The sequence below is a fragment of the Stegostoma tigrinum genome, chromosome 6, assembly GCF_030684315.1.
Source record: "Stegostoma tigrinum isolate sSteTig4 chromosome 6, sSteTig4.hap1, whole genome shotgun sequence".
NCBI lineage: Eukaryota > Metazoa > Chordata > Chondrichthyes > Orectolobiformes > Stegostomatidae > Stegostoma > Stegostoma tigrinum.
In genome coordinates this window covers 2,557,365-2,584,737 of record NC_081359.1, presented here as the reverse complement: position 1 = coordinate 2,584,737, position 27,373 = coordinate 2,557,365, and the positions used below count along the sequence as shown (strand labels likewise).

Genomic DNA, 27,373 nt, shown 5'->3' with positions numbered 1-27,373 from the left:
CATTCCTAACATCAACAGTATTTTATAGGAGTTAATCTGTAGCAAAATAATATGGTTTTAAAATGTTTTAAGATTTTAATAAAAATGGTAAATCGAGGAAACATTCCCTCTGAATGAAACTTTATTTGAGATGAATGAGATTAGATTAAGAATTTTTATTTACTAGTGGGATGACTGTGTCTACAGCAAGGCTTGCACTTATTACCCAAATCTAATTGCTCTAGAGAAAGTGTGGTGAGCCACTGTTTTAAACCGCTATAGTTTTTGGAAGATTATAAATGTTCACAGTTGCTTTGATAAAACAGTCTGGTTTGCTGGGCAAATTCAGAGGGCAGTTAAAAGTTAACCACTTTGCTCTGGGATTGAAGTCAAACATAGGCCACATTGAATGAGGAAGGCAAGTTTCCTTAATGGTATTAATGAACCAGTGAGTTTTCATGATAATTCTGTAATTTACTTATGTCTGTGGCAACGTGGGCTGAATTCTGCAGAGTAACTTTGAGGTTGCCATGAGACAGTGCGTTTTAAAAGGCTAGTAGTGATAACGAAATTTTTATTACAGATTTCAGTTATCTAATTAAAAGCAATTAATATTCAGAACCTAACACAACTCTGCCTTATTAGTCAAATAGCATAACCGCTACCTTTTTTTTAAAAACAGTGGCTGACTCAGAACTCGATCGTGGATAGACTTCTCTTTAAACTATGTCTTGAAATTTTCTCTTATTCTTCAACTATCAAAATGGTGCTGTGTTATGGCAACAAAAGAAAGCTTTTCACTTTATTTTGTTGTATTTTTCACTGTAAAATACACGTTACAATAAAATCATTCAAATCACAGAAAGTGGTAGGAGCCTGGAATGAGCTGCCAGTAGTGGAGGCAGATACGATGGGGGTGTTTAAAGGGCATTTAGATAAGCACATAATAGGCACGAAATGGAGGGATATGGACCATGGGCAGGCAGAAGGGATTAGTTTAGTTTGGCATCATGGGCTGTAGGGCCTGTTCCTTTGCGGTACTGTTCTGTAAATCAAATCAAATCATTCAAACATTTTGTAGTTCTCATGCTTTGAACATTCTTGGGCTGTGGGTGCCCTGAACTTGCTTCTAATGTTCATATTTTTATGATCTAATGTCTTCTACCAAGCAGCTTTCTCTGAAATAAAGCTAAATTACTTTGCACAAAACACTTTATTGGACTTTCTTTCATATCAAGGGAATTTCCTTACATTTCATCTGTGCACTTTTTTTCCAAATTAAACCTTAAGAAGATGATTATGGTTGTCTCTTTATTATCAGCTCTTTATCTTATGGTTTCTGTTTATCAGTTTCTCTATCTTATGAGATATGTTTGTTAAACTTTGGAATTTTGTAACCAAGAGAGGACTGTGACGCATACTTCAACAGTAGCTGAGTGATTATATTAGGGACAAACTAACTGATTAAAGAAATTGTCTTGACTCATGAACAGTTTACTCCTCGAGAAACGTTCTTTCAAATTTTTTTCCACAAAGACATAGTGTTAAAACTATGGCCATATGCTACCAATGTTAAGATCACAGTAGTCCCTATTACATTTATCTCAAATGATAAGAATTAATTCCCAAGGACTCAATTATCTGTTATCAAAAGGGAATTGGGGAACACAACTCAGTTTAATTTAATCTTATCAAATATGTAATATACTTTATTAATTAAGCACATTTCAGAAGAAAAAAACCTTTAACACAGATATCCTTACTAATTTTTCAATGAACTGAAACCTGAATCTTTACTCTCTGGTGAATTTGAGCTAAGATAGCTCCAAGTGAATTGCTGTGGAATGTGTGAGGTACCCATCATGTTCTCAAGGTAGCTAAGAGAACAGAATATACCACAGCATCAGGTCTTATTTTATATAGTGTAAAGTGTTGTTTTAAATTTCTTTACAAATAAAATTTCTCATAGAAACAAAATTAGGCAAAATACTGGGCAATGCAATTTTCAAGCTTCCAAACACCCCAATGCACTGTTTTAGACAGGCTTATAGATCTTCTAGCTCTAATTTGTAAACATCTGTAAACACTTCGTCCAGCATAATTTCTTGAGTGACACATAGGACATGCTTACAGAGCTTCATGGAAATACTGCCACCACACCCCCCACCCCACTCACTTATTCTCTCACACACAAAAAAAAATCAGGCCACAGCTCCTACCAACTTCCATCAGTATGAACTCCCATATTTACAGTAGAATGTAAACTTGTCACACTTTGTTCTTCTTCCCATCAGTGGTGTAACTATACTGTCAATGTTAATGGGAGATTTCAATTGTGAACTTAGGAATTCATATATTCACACAAGAAGGGATCAAATATTTGTAATATGATTCACATAAGTTTGTAGTTTGTATAGCCTTAGTCAGCTAATTACATGTATTTTGTAGACTTAAAGAATTTTAGTTGTTAAATTTGCTGTCACTGTTTTTGGGAATAACTCTTCCCTCAGAGCTTGAGATCTACTATATTGGTCTAAAAAAGTACATGTCACAGTGCAGTGTGTGGGTGAATATATAGCATAGAAAACACTAAATCTGCATGTAAGTTTTATTTTAATTTTATAAGTCTTTTCTGCAAAGTCAATTGAAGTTTAGTAATGGACAAAAAGACAGAGCAGAAGCACAGCTCTGCCAGCTGCTGGGATGCATAGAACACTACCATTGAAAAGAGTAGCAAAGTGAGATTAAAGTAGATTATACCAGCTTTATGAGCTGGGTAGTTTATTCTGTGCCAGTATTTCTTTATTGATGTCCTGATGCATGTCATGCCGTCCATTGGTAGGTGCCAATCAAAGGCGAAACCTGCTACATAGAATAGGACAAAATTAGAATGTAATCAAAAGCAACTGAGTCTTGACATAATAATTTGGTCAACTGATCTCTATAGTGATTACAGCATGTTCCGTAGTATGAAAAAATATATTTTAATTGGACAGAATTGAGCAAACAAAATGTAAAATGGACAGTGCAAACACACTGCCATGTATTGAATCTAATAAATCTGTGTTTTTAAATAGGAGTATGCTGATCTTCAGGTGAGTGAACCAAAGATAAGAGATGGTATGGAACCAGTGGACCAGCCAAAAGATGACCTTTTCCCTTGTGTATGTCAAAGAACAAAGGTACAGTATAGATTTTTTTAAAAACTTTGAAGAATCTTTACAGGCAATGAATTGGAGAACAATTTGAGATAAGCTGGTTAGAGTAAAATTGTAGGAATATTAATCATCTTCGGAACACAGAAGAAAGGAACAGAGATAGGCCACGTGAGCCCGTAAGCCCATTCTGACGTTTAGTGTGATCGTGCTGATTTACTCCACTTTCTGTCCACTCTTTCCATTCCTTTGTTCCCTGAGATATCAAAATTTATCTGTCTCAACCTTGAATCTGTTCAAAGATTCATAAACCACTTGAGTGAAGAAATTTCTCGGGTGGCACAGTGGCTCAGTGGTTAGCACTGCAGCCTCACAGTGCCAGGGACCCGGGTTCAATTCCAGCCTTGGGCAACTGTCTGTGTGGAGTTTGCACATTCTCCCTGTGTCTGCGTGGGTTTCCTCCGGGTGCTCCGGTTTCCTCCCACAGATGTGCAGGCTAGGTGGATTGGCCAGGCTAAATTGCCCGTAGTGTTCAGGGGTGTGTGGGTTATAGGGGGATGGGTCTGGGAGGGATGCTTCACTGGGCGGTGTGGACTTGTTGGGCCGAAGGGCCGTTTCCACACTGTAGGGAATCTAGTCTAATCATCATGGTTCTAAATGATCAACCCTTATCCTGAGATTGTTGAAGATTTCCAAACTACAGAAGTAACCTCTTGGTATCTAACTTTTACTTCCTTTATTCATTCATGGGATGAGTGCGTCACTGGCTATGCAGCATTTATTGCCCATCCCTGATTGCCCAGAGGGCAGTTCAGAGTCAACCACATTGCTGTGGGTCTGGAGTCACATGTAGGCCAGACCAGGTAAAGATGGCAGTTTCCTTCCCTAAAGAACATTAGTGAACCAAATGGTTTTTCCTGACAATCTTTATTCCAGATATTTACTGAATTCAGATCCTACCATCTGCCATGGCAGGATTTGAACTCGCATCCCCAGAACATTATCTGGGTTTCTGGATTAACAGTCCAGCGATAATACCACTAGGCCATCACCTCCCCATTGTCAAGTTCCTTCACAGTCTTGTATCTTTCAATTAGATCACTGCCTTGATTTCAAAGATGGTGGGGTAAATTTACACAGGCTGTCTCACAGGACAAATTTCTTGTCCATAAATTCATCTAAAAAATGAACCTTTACTGTTCTACACCTATGTCCAGTGTGTCTTTCTTTAGACATAAAGACCAAAACCGCCCACAGTATTGAAAGTGAGAGATAATGGGAACTGCAGATGCTGGAGAATCCAAGATAACAAAGTGTGAAGCTGGATGAACACAGCAGTAAAGGGAGCAGCTAAATAGGTTGGTGCTGTTTTCCCTGGAGCATCAGGGGCTGAGGGGTGACTTCATAGAGGTTCATAAGATCATGAGGGGCATAGATAGGGTGAATAGACAAGGTCTTTTCCCCAAGTAGGGGAGTCTAAAACTAGAGGGCATAGGTTTACATGCGAGGGGGGGAAAGATATAAAAGGAACCTATGGGGCAACATTTTCACACAGAGGGTGGTGCTTGTATGGAATGAACTGCCAGAGGAAGTGGTGGAGGCTGGTACAATGACAACATTTAATAGGCATCTGGATGAGTATATGAAGAGGAAGGGTTTAGAAGGAATTGGTCCAAATGCTGGCAAGTGGGACTAGATTAGTTTAGGATATCTGGTCAGCATGGACGAGTTGGACCAGTGAGTCTGTTTCCATGCTGCACAACCCAATGACTCTGAATCTACTGACAGCATTGTTGGGATTTGGAATGCGCTGCCTGGGGAGTGGCAGAGACCAATTCCATAGGAGGTTTCAAAAGACAACTGGATATATTTGAGGAGAAACTACTTATTGTTCAGTGCATTGTGTATAGGAGTTGGAAGGTTATGTTGCAGCTGTACAGGACATTGGTTTGGCCACTTTGAGAACAGTGTATGCAATTCTGGTCTCCCTGCTGTAGAAGGATATTGTGAAACCTGAAATGGATGAATTCAGAGGGCTACGGAGTTAGGGTTGGAGAATGGGACTACCTGGGTAGCTCTTTCTAGAGCTGGTACAGACATAATGGGTCGACTGGCCTCCTTCTGTACTGTAAAATTCTCTGATTCTGTGATCTAATGTGAACCATGTGTCACAAGACTTTATCTTAGATTGTAGGACTTAATTAAAATTATTATGCTCATGAATATTCATAGCCTACAAATACATTTAAAAGTCTGAGTTCACCACAGGTCATCTGATGTTTGGCACACCACACACATACTTTTACCTCTGCATCTCAATTCACTGTGTGAAATTGGAATTTCACATCGCACCTAATTAAAACATACTGCACTTTATGTTTCTTGCTCTTTCAGGCTCCATAAAATTTCCCGACATATATTCAGAAGATATGAAGCAAATCACCGATCCCTTCTAAATTACAGTGAAAAATATCAAATTCCAAACTTATTATTATCTTTATGAAGGACGCTCATGAATCTAAGCTGAAACTTTTACATACTTCTTTATGTAAAAATGGGGAACCTGGAACTGAATACTGTACTACAGCTACATGCTAATTAAGGTCTCAAGTCTTAGGTTTTGACAGTCAGATTTGACAGTTAGCTTTGGTGGTTCAACAGTCTAAATATCTAGTTCTTTTGAAAGTTGAGACAATGTTTAATATTCCTACCATTGCCTCACTGTACACAAGTTTTCTCCCTCACCAGAGTGACCTTAGTGTGATTGTTACTGAAAGAACTGCACAGAGGCCAGTATTCCCTGTGTTTGCTTGAGCACAGTACACTAGCTGTCGTCAGCGAGCTCAGAGTCAGTTCCCCGAACTGAGAGGATTCTAAATCCCCTGGTCATAGTGGTCAGCTAGGACTTCCTGATTGGCCCAGGTTATCAACCCCAATCAAGGACCTCATAGACAACAAGATCCACCTGGTTCCACTTGTTATTGTTGCTATCAACAGTAGCAGTGCTGATTGAAAGACTTATTTTGTATTTTGTTAGTCTGTCTCCCTTATAACCTGTTTAACTATTTGTGTAGCTTACCTGCATATTCTTCCTAGCTATTATGACTTGCACTTTTTTTTATCTGCTGTGAAAATACTAAATGCTTTTCTCTTAGTCATAATTTTATTATAATTTGCTTATTTGATCTTTGGAATCCAGACTTCAAAACAGATCCTCTGCTCTTGCTATAACGTGATTTAAGTAGAACATAGAACAGTATAGCACAGTACAGGCCCTTCAGCCCATGATGTTGTGCCAAAATTTTACCCTAAATCTAAGGTCTATCTAATATCCACCCCTACCTTATGCTATCATTCATACTATCTAATAGCTGCTAAATGCCCTTAATGAGGCCAACTCCACTACCCTCTCCGGCAATGCATTCCACGCCCCTACCACTCTCTGAGCAAAGAACCTACCTCTGACTTCTCCCCTATATCTACCTCCACTCATTTTAATACTATGCCCCCTTGTAATAGCTACCTCCAACCTAGGAAAAAGTCTCTGGCTGTCTACTCTATCTATACCTCTGATCATTTTGTACACCTCTGTCAAGTCACCTCTCATCCTTCATCGTTCCAAAGAGGAAAGCCCTGGCTCTTTCAACCTTTCCTAGTAAGACCTTCCCTTCATTTCAGGCAATATCCTGGTAAATCTCCTCTGCACCTTGTCCAACGCTTCCACATCTTTCTTGAAATGAGGTGACCAGAACTGTACACAATACTCCAGATGTGGCCAAACCAGGCTTTTGTATAGCTGGAGCATAACTTCACGGCTCTTGAACTCAATCCCTCTATTAATGAAAGCTAACACACCATACACTTTCTTAACAACTCTATCCATCCGGATGGCAGCTTTCAGGGAACTGTGGACATGAACTCCAAGATCCCTCTGCTGCTCCACACTGCCAAGAATCTTTCCGTTAACCCTGTATTCTGCTTTCAAATTTGTCCTTCCAAAATGAATCACCTCACACTTTTCAGGGTTAAACTCCATCTGCCACTTCTCAGCCCAGCTCTGCATCTTATTAGTGTCCCTTTATAACCTAGGACAGCCCTCCGCACTATCCACAACTCGACCCACCTTCATATCGTCAGCAAGCTTACTAATCTACCCTTCCACTCCTACATCTAAATCATTTACAAAAATCACAGATAGAAGCGGACCCAGAACTGATCCTTGTGGTACACCACTTGTAACTGAGCACCATGTTGAATATTTTTAGTCGACTACCACCCTTTGTCTTCTAACAGTCAGCCAATTCTGAATCCAGTCTGCCACATTTCCCCCTATCCCATGCCTCCTTACTTTCTGCATGAGCCTACCATGGGGAACCTTATCGAACACCTTACTTAAATCCATGTATACCACATCCACTGCTCTACCTTCATCCATGTTTTTGGTCACTTGTTCAAAGAATACAATAAGGTTTGTGAGGCATGATCTACCCCTCACAAATCCATGCTGACTATCGTGAATCAAACTGTGCCTATCCAAGTGATCATAAATCCTATCTCAGAGCCCTTTCCAATAACTTGCCCACCACTGACGTAAGACTAACTGGCCTATAATTTCTGGGGTTATCCCTATTCCCTCTTTTGAACAAGGGAATGATGTTTGCCACTCTCCAATCTTCTGGCACTATACCCGTGGACAGTGAGGGCGAAAAGATCATTGCCAAAGGCCCTGCCATCTCTTCCCTCGCTTCCTAGAGAATCTTTGGATAAATCCCATCAGGCTCGGGGGACTTGACTATCTTCAATTTCCTCAAAATTCCGCGTACATCTTCCTTACTAACATCCACATTCTCTAGCCTAGCACCCTGTTTCACACTGTCCTCCTCCACAACTAGTCCCTCTTAGTTTTGAATACCAAAGAAAAGTATTCATCAAGGACCTCTCCTATCTCTTTAGACTCCATGCACAAATTCCCTTTACCATCCTTGATCGGCCCTACTCTTTCTCTGGTCATTGTCTTATTCCTCACGTAAGTGTAAAACGCCTTGGAGTTTTCCTTGATCCTATCTGCCAAAGTTTTCTCATGCCCCCTTATAGCTCTTCTAAGCCCTTTCTTCAGCTCCTTCCTGTCTAACTTATATCCCTCTAGAGCCTTTTCAGATCCTTGTTTCCTAAATCTTACATAAGCATCCTTCTTCCTCTTAACCAGTCGTTCGACCTCTCTCAAGAAACAAGGCTCCCTCACTCGACTGCATCTTCCCTGCCTGCTAGGGACAAACATCTCGTGCACACGCTGTATGCATTCCTTAAACAATCTCCACATTTCAATAGTGCTCTTCCCTGACAGCATCTGTTCTTATTTTATGCTAACCAGTTCTTTCCTAACAGAATTATAGTTACCCTTCCCCCAATTATAAACCTTACCCTGCTGTATATATGTGTCCTTTTCCATGACTATTGTAAAAGTAACAGAGTTATGATTGCTACCACCAAAATGCTCTCCTACCAACAGATCCAACACTTGGCCCAGTTCATTACCAAGCACCAAATCCGAAGTGGCCTCTCCTTGTGTTGGTCTATCTACATACTGTGTCAGGAATCCTTCCTGAATGCTCTGGACAAAATCCGTTCCATCTAAACTATTACAACTAAAACGTTTCCAATCAATATTTCGAAAGTTGAAGTCACCCATGACTACAATCCTGTGACTTCTGCACCTTTCCCGTATCTGCCTCCCAATCCACTCCTCAACTTCTCTGCAACTATTAGAGGGCCTGTAAAAGAACCCCAACCAAGTGACTCCTCCTTTCTTGTTCCTGACCTCAACCCAAACTGACTCAGCAGACATATCATTCTCGAACTGCCTTTCAGTAGCTGTTATACTAGCTCTGACTAGCAATACCACTCTGTCGCCTCTTTTATCACCCTCCCTATTTCTTTTAAAACATTTAAATCCCAGAACTTCCAACAACCATTCCTGTCCCTGAGTTACCCAAGTTTCTGTAATGGCCACAACATCGTAGTTCCAAGTACTCTCCCATGCTCTAAGTTCATCCACCTTATTTCTGATACTTCTAGCATTGAAGTATGTACACTTCAAACCATCCCTGTGTCCACAATTATGCTCCATCGACTGCATTTCTTTATTAACAGCCTCACTCACTGTTGTGCCTGAGATAACAGGGTCTGGGCCCAAAACCTCAGCTTTCCTGCTGCTGTGATGCTGCTTGGCCTGCTGTGTTCATCCAGCTCTACACCTTGAGATCTCAGATTCTCCAGCATCTGCAGTTCCAACTGTCCCTGTTGTGTCTGTTGGAAGGCTGAATACCTCATCCTCTGAATTACAAATCTGGGTCCCCACCCACTGCCAGTCTAGTTTAAACCATCCCGTATAGCTGAAGCAAACCTCCCTCCCAGGATATTTGTACCCTTCTGGTTCAGGTGCAACCCGTCCTTACTGTCCAGGCCCCACCTTCCCCAGAATGTGCTCCAGTTATCCACGTAATGTAGCCACGTGTTTAGCTGCACCCTCTCCCTATTTCTTACCTCGTTATCACGTGGCACTGGTAGTAATCCAGAGATAACTTCTCTGTTTGTCGTGGACTTCAGCTTCCAACCTAACCTCCTAAATTCATTTTACACATTCTCAGTCCTTTTTCTACCTTTGTCTTTGGTACCGATGTGTACCACGACTGCTATATTTTACATCAGGTTGAATGTTTCCCGTTGTTAAACCATGCTTCCTTCTGCCAGTGGCACAGAGCAAAGGGGAATGAGTGTAAATTTAAATGACTTCTTTTCTCCTCTTAAGCCCAAGACAGTGAGGTACTGTTTGATTGAGTTCTTAGTCTTCTTTTCATTTTGCACTCTGACCATTGCACCAGTTATTTTGTTGCCTTTCACTGTAGGAGAGGCAATTGTGTTATGGTCGTTATTTCTGGGATATGTGTTTCAGCAACCTATTCCAGTTCATTAACCAGAACTATTTTTCTGTTTAATTTGAGGTTTTTGAGTTAGAATACTTCAGATTTCTTTGGTTTCGCAATTTTTCTGTTTCCTGTCTCAACATGCTGCCTATCTTCATTTTTCAATATCATCATTATCATCTTTGAATCATTTCACTTCTTCTGCCTGATTTCCTGTAAGTTGCTTTCCCTTCCAAATTGTAATTTCTGACTCTTTCTTTCCTTCCATCCCACCAGCTCCTCCCCCCAACCAACCACTTCCACCTACATCACCACCACCCTTCACCTATAATATTATTAAGTTCTCTCCCACATTTCTTGTTAATTCCTTTGAGGGTTTGGAACCCTTTTATGTTTATCTTAGAGCTAACAGGAACATTAAAGACAAGTTTCTGTTTGTGTGAAACAAATCATGAGACTATCATCACTTAATTGGCTGAATTTGTTAGCTGATTTGTATATTAATTATCGTTTCACTATTAGCAATTTAATTATTCATAGATTCAGCCTAATGTGTATATAGTTAAATACAAATATATCTGATGAAATTTATAATCAATTTATTTCACTCCAGCATAAAGGAACAATAAATCTTCATAAATATTTGTAGTCATTCAACCCAGCACATCTGCACCAGCTCCCGAAAGAGCTACCCAGCTAGTCCCGCTCTCCAGCCGTATCTCTATACCTTCTGACTTATCACTTTCAAATACATATCCAGCTCTCTCTTGAAACCTCCTCTGAAATTCACCTCCAGCACTCTCCCAGGCAGTTCGTTCCAAATCCTCATAACTCTCTGAGTAAAGAAATTTATCCTTTTTCACTCCTAGCTCTGTTGCTGATAATTTTTAAATTATACTTGCTGGTTCATGATATACCAACTAGTGGAAACAGAATATCTTTCTTTATCCTGTCAAATTGTTCATAATTTTTAACACCCCAATAAGGTTACCTCTTGTTCTTCTCTGCTGCAAGGAGAATAAACCCAATTTCTCTCATCTTTCTTTGTATCTAAAATCCCTCATTCCTGGTGTCATTCCAGATAATATCCTTTGATCCCTCTCTACAGCTTTAAGGTCCTTCCTTAAATAAGGTGTCCAGAACTGGACACAATGCTCCAAATGTGGTCTGACCAATGATTTGTAGACATGTAGCATCACTTCCTTGCTTTTATACTGTGTGCCTGTATTTATAAACTCAAGGATCCTATAAGCTTCCTAACAATTGTTTCATCCTGTTTGGCCATCTTCAGAGAATTACGCATTTGAACCCCGAGGTCCCTTTGCTCTTGGACTCCCCTCAAAGCTGTACCATTGAGCCTGTACTACCTCTGCATGTTTCTTCTACCAAAGTGCATTACCTCATATCCCTCTGAATTGAAATTCAACTGCCAGGTTCTGCCCACAGCCAACTTGTTAATGACCCTCTGAAGCTGCTCAGCATCATCTTCACAATCCACCATTAACCCTAGCTTTATATGTGCAAATTTAAGATATTTTGCCCTCAATACAAATGTCCAAGTCATTTATATAAATCAGAAAAAGCACACATCTCAACACCGATCCCTGTGGAACATCAACTCATGCCCAGTCTGAGAGTGCCTATCTAATACCTACTCTCTGTTTCCTAGCTTTTAGCCAACTTCAAATTCATGCTGCTATGGACCCATTGAACCCAAACATTTCTAATTTGAAAACCAACCTGTCATGGAGCACCATATCAAATGTTTTCTGAAAATTCAAATATGTAACATCCCCTACACTATCCTCATCCACTGCCTGTGTCACCTTATCAAAGGACTCATTAGTCAGACATGACCTATCCACTGACAAAGCTATGTTGACTGTCCAGTATTAATTTATTTTTCTTGAAGTATAGATTTATCTTTTCCCCTATTATGACTTCCATCAGTTTTCCCACTATTGATGTCAAGCTGACAGGGCTGTAGTTTCGTGAAATATCCTTTGCCTCATTCATGAACAGCGTCATGTCTGTAATTCTCTAGTCACCAGGAATAATCATGTGTTCAGAGAGGCCTTGAAACTTCATGTCCAGCTCTGTAATTTGCTCCCTTATCTCTCTCAGCAATCCTGTTCAAGCCTGGCAACTTCTCTACCTGGACCACAGCCAGCCTTTTTAGCACCTCTTCTTTGTCTGTCACTATACTGCTGAGTTGCTGAACACTGGGCCATTGTCATCATTTTCTAATTTGGCAAAGACAGAAACAGAGTATCAATTTAGTACCTCTGCCATACCCTTAGCTTCAGTGAGCAGTTTACCTTGTTTCTCCCTTATGGACCCTACTCTTATCTTCCCTAACCTTTTACTTGTAATACGTTTGAAGAACATTTTACTATTTGTTTTAGCAAAGCTTCTATCCTCTCCTCATCTTCTTCTTGGCCTTCTTTACTCTTTCTGTTACCCTTACCCTTTCTCTTGCCTTTGACATACTCTTCCTGATTTCTACTGCTGTTATTATTCCTGTATGCATCATATGCCTCCTTTTTCTTCCATATATTCTCATCAATATCCATAGTCATCAGAGTATTCTAACTTTGGATATCTGTATTTATTTCTCATGGGTATGAATCTAGCTTACACCCTGTTCATTTCTTTTTTGAAAGTCTCCCATTTTTCATTCATTGTTTTATCCACCAAATTGGTTTCCAATCAATGTGGACTGCCCTGCCTGTAACAGTAGTAGAGTCCCCATCTTTAAGGGCATTTAAATGGTCATTGGATAAACATATGGATGATAATGGAATAGTGTAGGTTAGATGGCCTTCCGATTAGTGTCACAGTTCGGCGCAACATCGAGAGCCGAAGGGCCTGTACTGCGCTGTTATGTTCTAACCTGTTCCAGTTCAACTTTTATACCCCTAAAATCTGCAGTTTTCCAGTTTGGGCTCTTAATCTTTGAGTAATTTTTATCCTTCTTTAATAGAACTTTATTATATTATGATCACTGTTTCCCAAATGCTCCCCACTCTCACATTCTCCACTTGGCCTGCCATATTTCCTAGGACCACTTCCAATACAACTCCCGCCCTAGAACTGGAAATGTACTGTTTCAGAAAGTTCTCCTACACACAATGCAGGAATTTCTTCTCTCTGTGCCCCGTACTGTTTTTTTTCTAGTCTATTGTAGGATAGTTGTCAAATATCTCAATCAGGAACATTCAAAATTTTATTTTCAGGCGAAAGATGAACTTTGACACCCTGTAAAGAAGAACTTGAGACCCCACAGCTGAAGGACCATGGAACAATATGGTGATGTAGATGTCAGTTTCCAGTTTAAACTGCATAAAGATACTGCAATTCTGGAATGCTTACAAGATCTTATGGGGGCTGCTGTGAAAACACCGTACAATTGAAGGGAGATGCCTTATTGACTGTAACTCAGCTGATTTATTTTTTATTAATACATCATGTAAAATTTTTAATTTTAAAAATTGCTCTATTTCAATGTTCATTAGATGTTGATTGAATGAATAGATATGCACTATGCCAAAACTAGTTCATGGATATGAAATAAGAAGCTATGCTTATTTTGTGGAACAACTTTAGGGCAATATTTTCCCATTTTCCTTTCAAAAACTCTATAATAACAACCTGGACCTGTTCACCATGTATCTATAAATTTAAAGTAAACAGCTGGATTGATATAAGACATTGGGATAGCAATTAGCCTCACTACAAGTAAATCATGATTAAATGGGGCATGTGTTTGTGTATGCAGCTGGGTACATTATGTCTTTGGAATGAACATTTTAAATTTATTCTGAAAAACTGATTTTAAACAGGATCGAAGAGAGAATAATGTAACAGTTGGTGCTATTTATAGTCATGAGCAATCAAATTGTCGACTTTTATCATTTTCAGTATATTTTCAAAATGTTTGATGTGAGCATTTATCTATTTTTCAATCCTTTTAAATTCAACTTTTTTTAATTTCTTGTACTACCAAATATTACCTCACTACACTGTACAGTTATGTCTAGGAATTCATCATGAACTGTTTTCAATATAAATTGACTTGTATGTTTAATATTAATATAGAAAGCCTAAATTTGAGTTAATTACCAAAACTCATTATAATGTGCTACCTTTTCAGAATGTCTCTGCAAAAGTTGATTTTAAAATGATTATAATCCAGCATTAATTATAGTGTATATATTGTGATTTGAAGATGGTGCAGATTGTGTTGAGGAAGTTTTTAGTATCATTTTAAAAAAGAACCAAAATGGTCTAGTTCATCATCAAGAATTAGAAGGAGACTCATTAACAGAAGAAATTGAAAGTTGTCACAGGGATATCCTCTGATCAGCTTTGGTTGTCTGGAATTGTTGAATAGATTACTGTCAAATGGAACTACAAGTGCGGTAGCAAAACTACCCTAGATTATGCATGCTGCTTAAATATCAATAATGAGATATTCACAATTTTCAAGTACTAGCAATGCTGTAATACACATTTATAGTATTAACACTTTTTATAGCTTATGTTGCATCACAAGAGACACTAATTATATTTTTAATATGTTTATGAAATTTTATAGGCTTTTATAACTAATACAAAGAAATGTTTTGGGGACAGGTGGTTTATTCTTTTTATTGGATTGCAATTTAATTTTATAGAAGGATAGTCTGGTGTTTTTTTAAATAATCTTATAGAAGGATAGTCTGGTGTTTTTTTAAATAATCGTTTTATACATATGCATTTTCATGAACTACAATAAAATAATCTGTGTATGACTTTCTAAGACTTTTAAAGTGCATTTTTGTTAAACCACTTTGTATGACATGTTTACTGAAAACTATACAAAAAAGTAAACGAGTACTTAAGTTTATGAAGGCAATATTAACAATTGTGTGAAAATAATATACAGACTAACACACCAGTGGAAAAATTATTTGAGTTTATGACAAATTTTGTTAACTTTTCTTCCAATTTCTAAATCACAAACTTTATTTTGAAACAAGCAGTGACCCTTCGCAACATTCAAGATCAGAGGCTGTAATTTTCTTGAATGGGTAAGACTTTGGGACCATTTGTGGGTTTCAAGCTCTCAAGGGTGGCCAGCAGGAATACAACAGCAAACTTCGTGACAGTAACTTCTTAATTGCCTGCCAATTAGTGGCAGTGGACTGGAAACTCATGCTGTAAATGAACCAACATATGTCAGTACAAATTTCCAGTATAAGTTTTGATTCTTGTAAAAATTCTCTGACTGGTAACTTTGATTCCTATGAGAAACTAATTCAGTTCTGATCAAGCTGTGTATTAGAGCTGTATAGTTACATGTTCTAATTAATATTTATAATTTGCTACATATTTTTGTGTCCTTTCACCAGCATCTTGATCTCAATTATTCGATATTTTGTATGTATATATTTAATTAGTGTCTCCAATGTCAGAATTCTTCGACATTGCTGCGAGCAATCCCCACGTCAATTTTGATCTGCAGTTTCAAATAAGCAACACAAATATATTTAGTGCCTCTCTCCCTATACTAATTATTTTAACAGCTAAAGTGTTGTATTTATGGAACATCTTTCACGACTTCACTGTGGCTTATCTGCTTCACAGCAAATGTATTTCTTTTGAGGTTCAGTCATTATTATATTAATAGTTGTTTAATGATACATAATGCAATCACATAATTATGTCAGATTTTCTTTCCAACTGGTGGAAGTAATAAATGTAAAATAATAGATTTACAAAACAGTACATTGGCAGAGCTGTTTAAATGTCTAAAAGATCATTCAGCTCTGATGACAACACAAAGTATGATCCAAAGAAGCAAAACTGTATTCGGTCAGTTTCAAGTAAATTGTGATTGTACGATGGCTTTAAGAGGTGTATTTTGTCCTTTTTAATGAAGAGGTTGAAACAAAGGTTCTAAATGATTTGTTCTAGGCTAATAAAGTAAACAGCTTGTGAGGCTTGTGTTTTTTAAAAGTTGAAACAATAAAAGCAGCATGAATGGATGGAGTCAGGCTCCCATAGATCTAGACTTTAGTTTAGCTTTAAAAGTTGTTGGGATTTGGAATGCTGGCTATGGGAGCCATCTCTTTCTATATGTTGTAGCACAAAGCTGGAGTTCTTTCTGCTGTTAGAATCACAAATGAGACAGTCAGTTTCACTGACTTTACCTTTGCCAAGGGTTTGTTCATGCAATATTACTATATTAGAACTGTTGTTGAGTAGTTAAATAATCTATTATTCTTAAAGCTGAGTTGTGTGACCAATCAAGTTACAGCTGGAACATACACTTGCTTTTAAATAAAATAAGGCTAAGGTGCTGACTCCTTGATATAATTGCAAGGGGTTTGGTATAGTCCACAACAAAGTTGAGAGTAGTTTTCTGAAAAGGCACATAGACTTGTATCATTGTGCTGTGACCATTCTATGGGAAAGGGGAGGATTAGCTCACTCCAAGTCTCGGGGTTCTCTCCCTCACTCACACATTTGTCACATACACTTACACCTCCTACTCACTTTCTCTCTTTCGCGCACTTCCCTCTTAGCTTTAGGAAAAAGATCCAGACTTCTCAAGTTTCTCTTCATAACTCTGACTCCTCATCCTTCATAGTATGCCAGTGAACCTATAATGCACTTTTTCTATTTCTATTATAACCTTTCTAATTGATCCAAAATTAAACTAGTAATCCCAAGTACAAACCAATTATGGTACTACAGAATTGCAGTGCTACCTCTACTTCTCCTGCTCTGGAACAATCAGATCTCGAGCACTAGAACTTTGCCATAGAGAGGCATGCCCATTATGGACTTGTCTGCAAACAAATTAAGGCCACTCAACAGACGGCTACCTGGGTTTGATTCCAGCCTCGTGCGGCTGTCAATGGAGTTTGCACATTCTCCGTGCCTGTGTGGGTTTTCCCCAGGAGCTCCGGTTTCCTCCCACAGTCCAAAGCAGGTTAGGTGGATTGGCTATGCTAAATTGCCCATAATGTTTAGTGTGAGAAACATAGGGATAGTGTAGGGGTGGATCTGGGTGGGATGCTCTTCGGAGGGTTGGTATGGATTAGATGGGCCACTGTGGATTCAATGGGTCGCATGGCCTGCTCCCACACTGGAGATTTTATGAAGAGAGGGCAGAGTAGCTAAAGGCCTGGTCTGGTGATTAGCAGTATCTGCACCCCCTGCTCCTCGGCCCTGATTATGATAATTCTATAAATTCTTACAATTTATTGCAAATTAGGTAACAAGCTAGCTCAGTGATTAGCACTGCTACTTCACAGTGCCAGGGACCTGGGTTCGATTCAGCCTTAGGCAACATGTCGACTTGGGTTTCCTCCCACAGTCCAAAATGGGATATGCATAGCTACAGGGATGAGGTAGGAGAGTGTATCAGAGATTGTAGGAACTGCAGTTCACATTATCTCTGATCACTTTAGATTACAGATTGTCATCATGCTTTGAGAGTACACACAGTAAGTTTGTTTGGCAGGGCAGTTGGAATGCAAAACTCTTGAAACTGGGGCAGTGTGTCAATGCTGCTGATTCTACAGGTAATTGGACGTGAGGAATATCGGAACAGCCTATTGAATGGTGAAGCAGGCTCAAGGGGCTGAACAAAATGTGAGGCTGGATGAACACAGCAGGCCAAGCAGCATCTCAGGAGCGCAAAAGCTGACGTTTCGGGCCTAGACCCTTCATCAGAGAGGGTCTCTCTCTGACGGGGCTGAACCGTCTACTCCTTATTTATTCTTAATATTTCAAGTCTTATTTTCAACATACTACATGTTTGTATTATCAATGTTACATATATTTTATACCATTTCATGAAAATATTGATTGGCGTGAGCTTGGCAAGCGTGAACATTTTATTGGACAACTCTACAGATGTGACATAAAAGCAATAAAAGTAAAGTTAGTGTCACACAGATTCAAATACCTAGTTGCTGTATCAAAATTTTGGAACTACCTCACTAACAGCATTGTGAATGTATTTGTACCAACGCCACATCGACTCTAGTAGTTCAAGGAAGCACCTCACCACCTGCTCTCAAGGATAGTTTTGATATGGATGTGCTGTCCGAGGGAAAAAAGTTCGATACTTTTACAGCGCTTTAAAAATGGCTCTGCAAAATGTTTAATTTAAATTGTTTATTTTTCTTCATTATTAACCAATTGGAAATGGAAGAAAATGAATGTCACGGATTACACACTAATTGTGATTGAAAATTGGTATTTTTCAACTGGATCAGACAATGAGTGACATCTAAGTTGGCGAATGACAGAACAACAGTTCATGTGCCGCTTTGCGTGGAGGTGGTACTTTCAGAAGATCTGAATTAATTGACCATGCACGCGTTGAAGGACTTGGCTTTACTCGAAACGGTGCGTTTCTTAATTGTTTTCAACATATTCTGAATATTTAGAACTGCTGTTCGTTTAGCCGTGGGTTTTCTGGAAGTTGTGAACTGAGACGGGGTTAGGTGATTACATTGTTCACTATCGGAATTTCAGTTTTGATATTTAACGTGCTGTAATTACTCTTATTTGCAAACTCCAAAGCTGTCCTTCGTTGTGACTGTTAAGATGATGCAGCTAGCGATTGATAACTGGAACTTATTTAACTGGCTCCAGCAAATACTGAAACTGAATTCCTCAGCCAAGCAGATTCGTAGAACTCAACGGGAAACAACCACGTGTTTGAGATAACAAGGTGGAGAGCTGGATGAACACGGCAGGCCAAGCAGCAAAGCTAACGTTTCGGGCCTAGATCCTTCTTCAGAAATGGGGGAGCGGGAGGGGGATTCTGAAATAAATAGGGAGAGAGGGGGAGATAATGCGAACTGCAGATGCTGGCGAATCCAAGATAATAAAGTGTGGGGCTGGATGAACACAGCAGCCAAGCAGCATCTCAGGAGCACAAAAGCTGACGTTTCGGGCCTAGACCCTTCATCAGAGAGGGGGATGGGGGGAGGGTTCTGGAATAAATAGGGAGAGAGGGGGAGAGAGACCGAAGATGGAGAGAAAAGAAGATAGGTGGAGAGGAGAATATAGGTGGGGAGGTAGGGAGGGGATAGGTCAGTCCAGGGAAGACGGCCAGGTCAAGGAGGTGGGATGAGGTTAGTAGGTAGGAGATGGGGGTGCGGCTTGGAGTGGGAGGAAGAACAGGTTAGGGAGGCAGAGACAGGCTGGGCTGGTTTTGGGATGCAGTGGGTGGAGGGGAAGAGCTGGGCTGGATGTGTGATGCAGTGGGGGGAGGGGACGAACTGGGCTGGTTGTGGGATGCGGTGGGGGAAGGGGAGATTTTGAAGCTTGTGAAGTCCACATTGATACCATTGGGCTGTAGGGTTCCCAAGCAGAATATGAGTTGCTGTTCCTGCAACCTTCAGCTGGCATCATTGTGGCACTGCAGGAGGCCCAGGATGGACATGTTGCCTCAGGAGTGGGAGGGGGAGTTGAAATGGTTTGCAACTGAGAGGTGCAATTGCTCAGTGCGAACTGAGTGTAGGTGTTCTGCAAAGCGGTCCCGAAGACTCTGCTTCGTTTCCCCGATGTAGAGGAGGCCACAATGGGTGTACCACATTAGCAGGTGAACATCTGATGTTACAGTCTTCTTGGGGCCTGGGATGGGGGTGAGGTGTAGGGGCAGGAATTGCACTTCCTGCAGTTGCAAGGAAAAAAGTGCTGGGCTGAGTGGGGTGGGCCTGGAAGGGAGTGTGGGAGAGACAAGGGAGTCACGGACAGAGTGGTCCCTCTGGAAAGCAGATAAGGGTGGGGTTGGATTGCATAAGTGTCGGAGGATGATGTGTTGGATATGGAGGTTGGTGGGGTGGTACGGGAGGATGAGGGGGATTCTGTTTTGGTTGTTATTTCAGGAAGGGGGTGTGAGGGATGAGTTATAGGAAATGTGGGAGCCACGGTTGAGGGCGTTCTTGACCACTGACGGGGATGGGGGGGGTTGTTGCAGTCCTTGAAAAACGAGGACATCTGAGATGTATGGGAGTGGAATGCCTCATCCTGGGAGCAGTTGTGATGGAGGTGAAGGAATTGGGAATGGGGATGGAAGGATGGTGGGTGGGAGTTGGTGGGCTTGAAGTGGATAGCGGTTGCTTGGTGGTTGCTGGAGATGAAGACAGAGGTCCAGAAAGGAGAAAGAGAGAGAGATATTAGATAATAAAATGTGAGGCTGGATTAGAGATGGTCCAAGTGAACTTAAGGTTTGGGTGGAAGGTGTTGGTGAAGTGGATGAACTGTTCAAGTTCCTCATGGGAGTATGAGGCGGCGCCAGTATAGTCATCAATGTAATGGAGGAAGAGGTGGGGTTTAGGGCCAGTGTAGGTACAGAAGAGGGATGGTTCCACGTCACCTACAAAGAGGCAGGCATAGCTTGGGCCCATGCAGGTACCCATGGCCACCCCCTTTGTCTGTAGGAAGTGGGAGGAATTGAAAGAGAAGTTGTTGAGGGTGAGGATGAGTTCGGATGAGGGTGTCAGTGGAGGGGGACTGGTTGGGCCTGAGAGACAGGAAGTAGCAGAGGGCCTTTAGGCCATCTGTATGGGGATTGCATGTGTTTAGGAACTGGACGTCCATGGTAAAGATGAGGTGTTGGGGACCGGGGAATTGGAAGTTCTGGAGGAGGTGGAGGGAGTGGGTCGTGTCGTGGACGTAGGTAGGGAGTTCCTGGACCAATGGGGAGAAAATGGAGTCCTGATAGGTGGAGATAAGATCGGTGAGGTAGGAGCAGGCAGAGACAATGGGTCAACCAGGGCAGTCAGGTTTGTGGATTTTGGGAAGGAGACAAAAGTGGGTGGTGCAGGGTTGGCGAACGATGAGGTTGGAAGCTGTGGGAGGGAGGTCACTTGAAGTGATGAGGTTGTGGATGGCTTAGAACATAGAACAATACAACATCGGCCCTCAATTTTGCGCTGACCTGTGAACTAATCTAAGCCCACCCCCCTACACTATCCCATCATCATCCATATGCTTATTCAAGGACTGTTTAAATGCCCCTAATGTGGCTGAGTTAACTACATTAGCAGGCAGGGCGTTCCACGCCCTTACCATTCTCTGAGTAAAGAACCTGCCTCTGACATCTGTCTTAAATCTATCACCCCTCAATTTGTAGCTGTGCCCCCTCATACAAGCTGACGTCATCATCCTTGGAAAAAGACTGTACTGTCCACCCTATCTAATCCACTAATCATTTTATATGTCTCTATTAAATCCCCTCCTTGCCTTCTTCACCCCCATGAAAACAGACGCAAGTTCCTCATTTGGGAGATGAGATCACAGCAGAGAGCAAGCTAACGTTTCGAGTGTAGATGACTCTTCATCAGAGCTTGGATGTTGTTTTCAGTACTAACTCCAGCAGCTGCAGCAATTTGCTCCTCCTTCGCAGTTCTTGAGTTTGTTTATTTGACCAACAAACGTTGAAATCTGTTAGATTTGACCTGTTGTAGATGAAGGCACAAATCAATATTGTAGTCAGCCAAGTGGTGCTGATGCCAAGCGTTACGAAGCTGGTCACTATTAGGGACTCATAAATTGCTACGTTTTAGGTATTTAAATTCCAGCAAAGTTTTAGGAGTCCTTGAAACAGTGCCCCCAAATAATTTCCATTGCAACTCCCTATTGATACTTGAAACCAAACCCATTCTTACTTTTAAAGCACTTTGTCAAAATGTTATTTTATGTTCCTGCCAATCCATTGGCTTCATCAGTGCCACTCCAATTCTTGGATTAGGAGCATTATTCCCTCATCCATCTTCTCATACTGTATTCCGCCTCTCTGACCCCAGCTACCACACATGAACACATACTACGTAATTAGCCCCTCACCCCACCCACACACACGGTAACACCCAATGAAGAGGTGCAGCAGTTCTGACAGCCCAAAGCCAAGGTGATGTGCTGTGGTGACATTGCATGAGACAAGTTTAAATCATTGTACAGAGAAGGTAGAAGATTCAATGAGAATTGATATTCCCCCTTAAGCAACTGGCTTATTTCACTTCAATAATCTAGCAAGTGAAGATCACAATGATGACTTAGGGTGACAGAGCTGATCAGAGCAGGGAAGGATTGGACACTGCCTTACCTTCATTGCCAGTGCGTATCAAAGTCAAAACAAAATGTCTAAGGCATTTCACGAAATGCCTTATCACCTGAATTTTCCAACAAACACCAAGACATAGCTTAGCTGGGAGTAAGGTGATAATTCCTGTGCAACCACATGCTATCCTCGAAGTACCTGGGGGGTGTCATGGTGGCCAGGCTACTGACTTACACGTTCTGGAATATGTCTTTGCAAGGGAAGCTTGGAGAAAGATGCAGTGATTTTTGTCAAGGTTTGTCCTGAGCAGCTCTGTGACACAGGACTCTGTTTGATGGGCTGTTCCCCAGGACTTGCACTGAAACAAACATCAACTGTGCTTGGAGGACCATAAACTCGGTGAAAGATGCTCTTTGGACTGCCCAAAACCTGTTGTTCTTCCAAAGCAAGGAGTTGACCTTGACCAAGTGTTGCAGACCAGCACATTCCAAGGTCCAGAACTGTGCTGAGGGATGTATTAAAGCTTGAAGCAGTTGCTTTTAAGGCACAATGGGTAAAGACCACTATCTAAGGTTTTTCTGCTGAAGTTAAATGGTGGTCCATTCAGTTATTGGATGCCCCTCCCCCAGTGTTTCAAATATACGTAAATATGGTCCTTAGTTTGTTTGTTGGATACAGTTAAACTCCAATGTTTGTTTGTGTCTCCTTATGCTGCTGTTCAGAACCAAACTGCTTTGGTGTAGATATGTATGTATATTTTTATGAATAAAATATATTTTTGAAACTTAAAGAAATACAGACTTGGCGTGGGGCAGTTCACTGTCCCATTTGCTACTTCTGTGACCCCAGTTGGAAATGACCCACAGTGTGGGAACTTACATTTATGTAAGTGGCATCTGTGACTTCGTTATGTGTGCACCGTATCAAGCAGAAATTTTTGAATACCTTTTTTAAGCATTGTTTTGGACTCTAACTTTAAGAAAAGCTAAGGGTTGTAATTTGCCATTGCTTTGGTGCTAAATAAGCAGTATTGGATTAGGTGTCCATAATAGCAGAACCTGATATTTAGTTTCTTTGCAGTCAATGGAATTAAATATCAGGCACTTTGCACAATGGAGGTTGATAATAATACCGCCAGTTTGACACTACCAGTTGTGACAAATTTTTACTTCGAAACATTGTGAAACAGCAGAATTTACAAACGGGCAATTTGATTTCAAGCAGTTTTGACAATATCTACAATTCTCTATTATTGTCATTATATTACAGTGACACTGAAAATTCTGTTCATAAAGGTTTCGTTATAAGAAAATAAAAATCCCATTCAAATTCATTTCAAAAAGCATTTGCATTGGATCATCTGATGTACACATCTGGAGGCAGGGGGGTATTAAGAATTAAATGAACATTGAACTAAAATCCATATGCTGTACAAAAGACAACTTTTGGAAAATATCTCTTCATTTCACTTTACTAAATTGAACTTGTTTGCTCATGTTTTCAATTCAAAAACAATAATATGCATTTTAAGAATATGTGCTGTTTGCATATTACATGATTTAGTGTATTATAATGAGATATTTTGTATGTAGTATGTCATAAGAAATTTATGTTCTGGATTTTTTTTAGGTTCACTTTAAAATACCATTTGGGGAAAATGCTCTAAATGCAATCTATACAGTACCAAATGCACCTTTCACCTATGGAGTAATTCTCACGCATGGTGCAGGCGGAGACATGAATTTCCATCAACTAATATCTATAACAAAATTTCTTGCATCTAATGGAATCTTATGTGTGAGATTCACATGCAAAAGCCTCAACCTAGACCACAGAATTAGAGCTTACAGGGCAGTGATGGTAAGATTAAGTATCTGTTAATAAAACTCCAATGTTTTGCACCTTTGTGTTTATCATTTCTCCTTCCTACTTAACAATGTTAAACTAATTTTAGGTGCTATCATGTGGCTCCTAAAACTCATTCTACTGTTCCATGTTCAAGTGTGTGCTTTGACAGTAGAGGTCAGCAGGCTAGCGATTGTGGGGTGACTAACCCATTGATGCTTTCATGCAATGTCCACACATATTGCACTGGTCACAGGAAATGAGCAAGAATGGAAACAGTGATTGAGAATTCCCTCCCTAATCCAGGGATGTCACAACTACTCTGGTTTAGATTGGCTAATTTGGTACAGATTGGTGATAAACTCTGGAGCGTTTGTAGTTTGCATGGCTTAACTATGCACTGAATTATTGGGGAATTCACTTAGATGTTTAGAAAATACAAGTTTTCCTCTCATTATGAATAACTATTCTACTTTATAAATGGTTTCTCAACAACAATTACTGCAGGAATATCTGAAATCATCTCCAGACTATGAAATAAAAAGATGGTTTCTAGGGGGTAAGTGAAAACTTTCCTTGTCATCAACATTGTTACCATTAACAATTTCTACATTGAATCGAATGTGTATGAAAAGTTGTAAAATCATCAGTAATAACTATATGTAAAACAGTCTTTATTTTTTAGGTCGATCCATGGGATCTAGAGCTGCTGCCTGTATTGTCCAGCAGTGTAAGAACACCCCTGATGAAGAATTTGTGCATGGTCTCATTTGCCTGTCATATCCACTGCACCCACCAAAGCAGTGGAGTAAACTTCGAACAGAAGATCTGCTTCTAGTACGCCACCCAGTCCTTCTAATTTCTGGATCAGCAGATGAAATGTGTGAGAAAGTAAGTTATAGAACATAGAACATGACAGCACAGTACAGGCCCTTCGGCCCTCGATGTTGTGCTGACCTGTCATACTAATCTGAAACCCATCTAACCTACACTATTCCACATACATCCATATGCTTGTTCAATGACGACTTAAATGTACTTAAAGTTACCGAATCTACTACCGTTGCAGGCAAAGCGTTCCATTCCCTTATTACTCTCTGAGTAAAGAAACTACCTCTGACATCTGTCCTATATCTTTCACCCCTCAATTTAAAGCTATGCCCCCATGTGCTCGCCGTCACCATCCTGGGAAAAAGGCTCTCCCTATCCACCCTATCTAACCCTCTAATTATTTTATATGTCTCAATTAAGTCAAATCTCAACCTTCTCTCTAATGAAAACAGCCTCAAGTCCCTCAGCCTTTCCTCATAAGACCTTCCCTCCATACCAGGCAACATCCTAGTAAATCTCCTCTGCACCCTTTCCAAAGCTTCCACATCCTTCTTATAATGCGGTGACCCGAACTGTACGCAATACTCCAAGTGCGGCCGCACCAGAGTTTTGTACAGCTGTAGCATAACCTCTTGGTTCCAGAACTCGATCCCTCTATTAATAAAAGCAAAAACACTGTATGCCTTCTTAACAGCCCTGTCAACCTGGGTGGCAACTTTCAAGGATCTGTGTACATGGACACCGAGATCTCTCTGCTCATCTACACTACCAAGAATCTTACCATTAGCCCAGTACTTTGCCTTCCGGTTACTCCTACCAAAGTGCCATCACCTCACACTTGTCTGCATTAAACTCCATTTGCCACCTCTCAGCCCAGCTCTGCAGCTTATCTACGTCTTTCTGCAACCTACAGCATCCTTCGTCACTATCCACAACTCCACCGACCTTAGTGTCGTCTGCAAATTTACTAACCCATCCTTCTACGCCCTCATCCAGGTCATTTATAAAAATGACAAACAGCAGTGGACCCAACACCGACCCTTACCTGAAACAATTTTCATGACTAATAGAAGTAGTGAAGATGTTACCAAACTGCTGTGGATTAATTTGATATCGATATAACTGGAGCAAATGTGCTTAAATTGTTGATCAATGTCTGAGAGGGAATAACATAAGTTGATTCAGCTTTTTAAGTAGCAATAAAGTTTAATGATGCTTTCTTTCTCTATTGTCTACAGTGTCTGGTGACATTTTACATTATGCCCTCAAAAAAGTAAATTTTTGATAGCTCTGGCATCCTTAATATCTGGAGCAGGTTCAGTCCCTTAACAAGAAATGTGTCTGGGGGTATAAGTGTCGTTACTAAGAGTAATCTGAAAAATGAGGGATGCTTATTTAGCCAACTGTCCTTAATAATCATTGAGAGAACCTGGTCGCTGCAGATTAAGTATTTTATAGAACAATTTCTTATAGTGAAAAGAGAAGCAATCACAAGAGTGTTTAAGTAATTGGAATGAAGGTTTCAGTAAAATATGCTAATTTTACTTACTGTATTATATCCATCAGACTGTTATTTTGAGCTAGTATCTGTATTTAATTATGAGTCTACACTTGTTGGTACATTTAGGATGTATTGGTTGGTGTGGTGAACCAAATGCCAGTGACTGTCAAAGTACACTGGGTTGAAGGAGCTAACCATGGAATGGAAGTTAAAGGAAGAACAAGAGAAGATATCATGGCTGAGATTAATACTGAGGTGCTTTCTTGGATTTGTGAAATAGTTCAAGAAAAATAAGATTTGTGTAGTTGTTTGCGAATGAGTAAAACTTTCAAAATATATTTCAGCAACTTTATCATTAAAATATTCACTCATGCATGTCATTAAATAATTCAATGCGAATGAGTTTGAACAACTTTAAAATTAGGTTCGGACCTCATGACAGTATGTCAAATCTGCCATTAGAAAAAGTAACCAATCAGAAACCAGTAGGAAAATAGAATTAAAAGCAACAATCCAGCTCCACCTAAGATGCTGCTTGGCCTGCTGTGTTCATCCAGCTCCACCTAAGATGCTGCTTGGCCTGCTCTGTTCATCCAACTCCACACTTTGTAATCTTAAAGGCAAGAAGCAATGTAGTTGACTTTTAACTGCCCTCTGAAATACCCTAGCAAACACTTCATTGTACAAAACCTGCTACAACATCTAATGAAAGGAATGAAACCACAATGGCACTAACCTGGGCACTGGAAGTCACAATAGCAAACTTAGCCCTACAAAGTCCTCCTTACTTTATCAAGGGACTTGTGACAAAATTGGGACAGATGTATTATATGTCAGTCTGTACATGACTAGTTTAATCATACCTCAAAAGAGAGTGTCTCAAGCTCCACCATTATCATCACTGGCTATGTCTTGTTCCACCAGCAAGACAGACCAAACGGAGGTGGTGGTATAACAATATTCTGTGTAGAGGAAATTGGTCTGGGAGTTCTCAATATTAACTTCAGACCCCATAATATCTCCATAATATCTTGACCACCTTGTTGAATTTCGTTAGAGAAAGCAA

The 27,373-nt window shown here is 40.2% G+C and overlaps 1 protein-coding gene across 6 annotated transcripts in view; it reads left to right on the top strand.

Annotated features, from left to right (window-relative positions):
* The window catches only part of LOC125453347 (protein O-glucosyltransferase 2), a 66,160-nt gene extending 38,787 nt beyond the window's left edge, over positions 1-27,373 (top strand). For 2 of the 6 annotated variants that reach the window (XM_059646408.1, XM_059646409.1), the window contains 2 exons: positions 3,057-3,161; positions 13,294-14,819. In XM_059646408.1, the coding sequence (XP_059502391.1) occupies positions 3,057-3,161; positions 13,294-13,311 (123 nt within the window). In that variant the 3' untranslated portion in view covers positions 13,312-14,819. Of the gene's footprint in view, positions 1-3,056; positions 3,162-4,366; positions 4,493-13,293; positions 14,822-18,376; positions 18,464-23,759; positions 23,991-24,482; positions 24,535-24,660; positions 24,867-26,433 lie in introns of those variants that run through there. The other 4 variants (XM_059646410.1, XM_048532788.1, XR_009445814.1 and 1 more) reach the window with 4 other exon arrangements.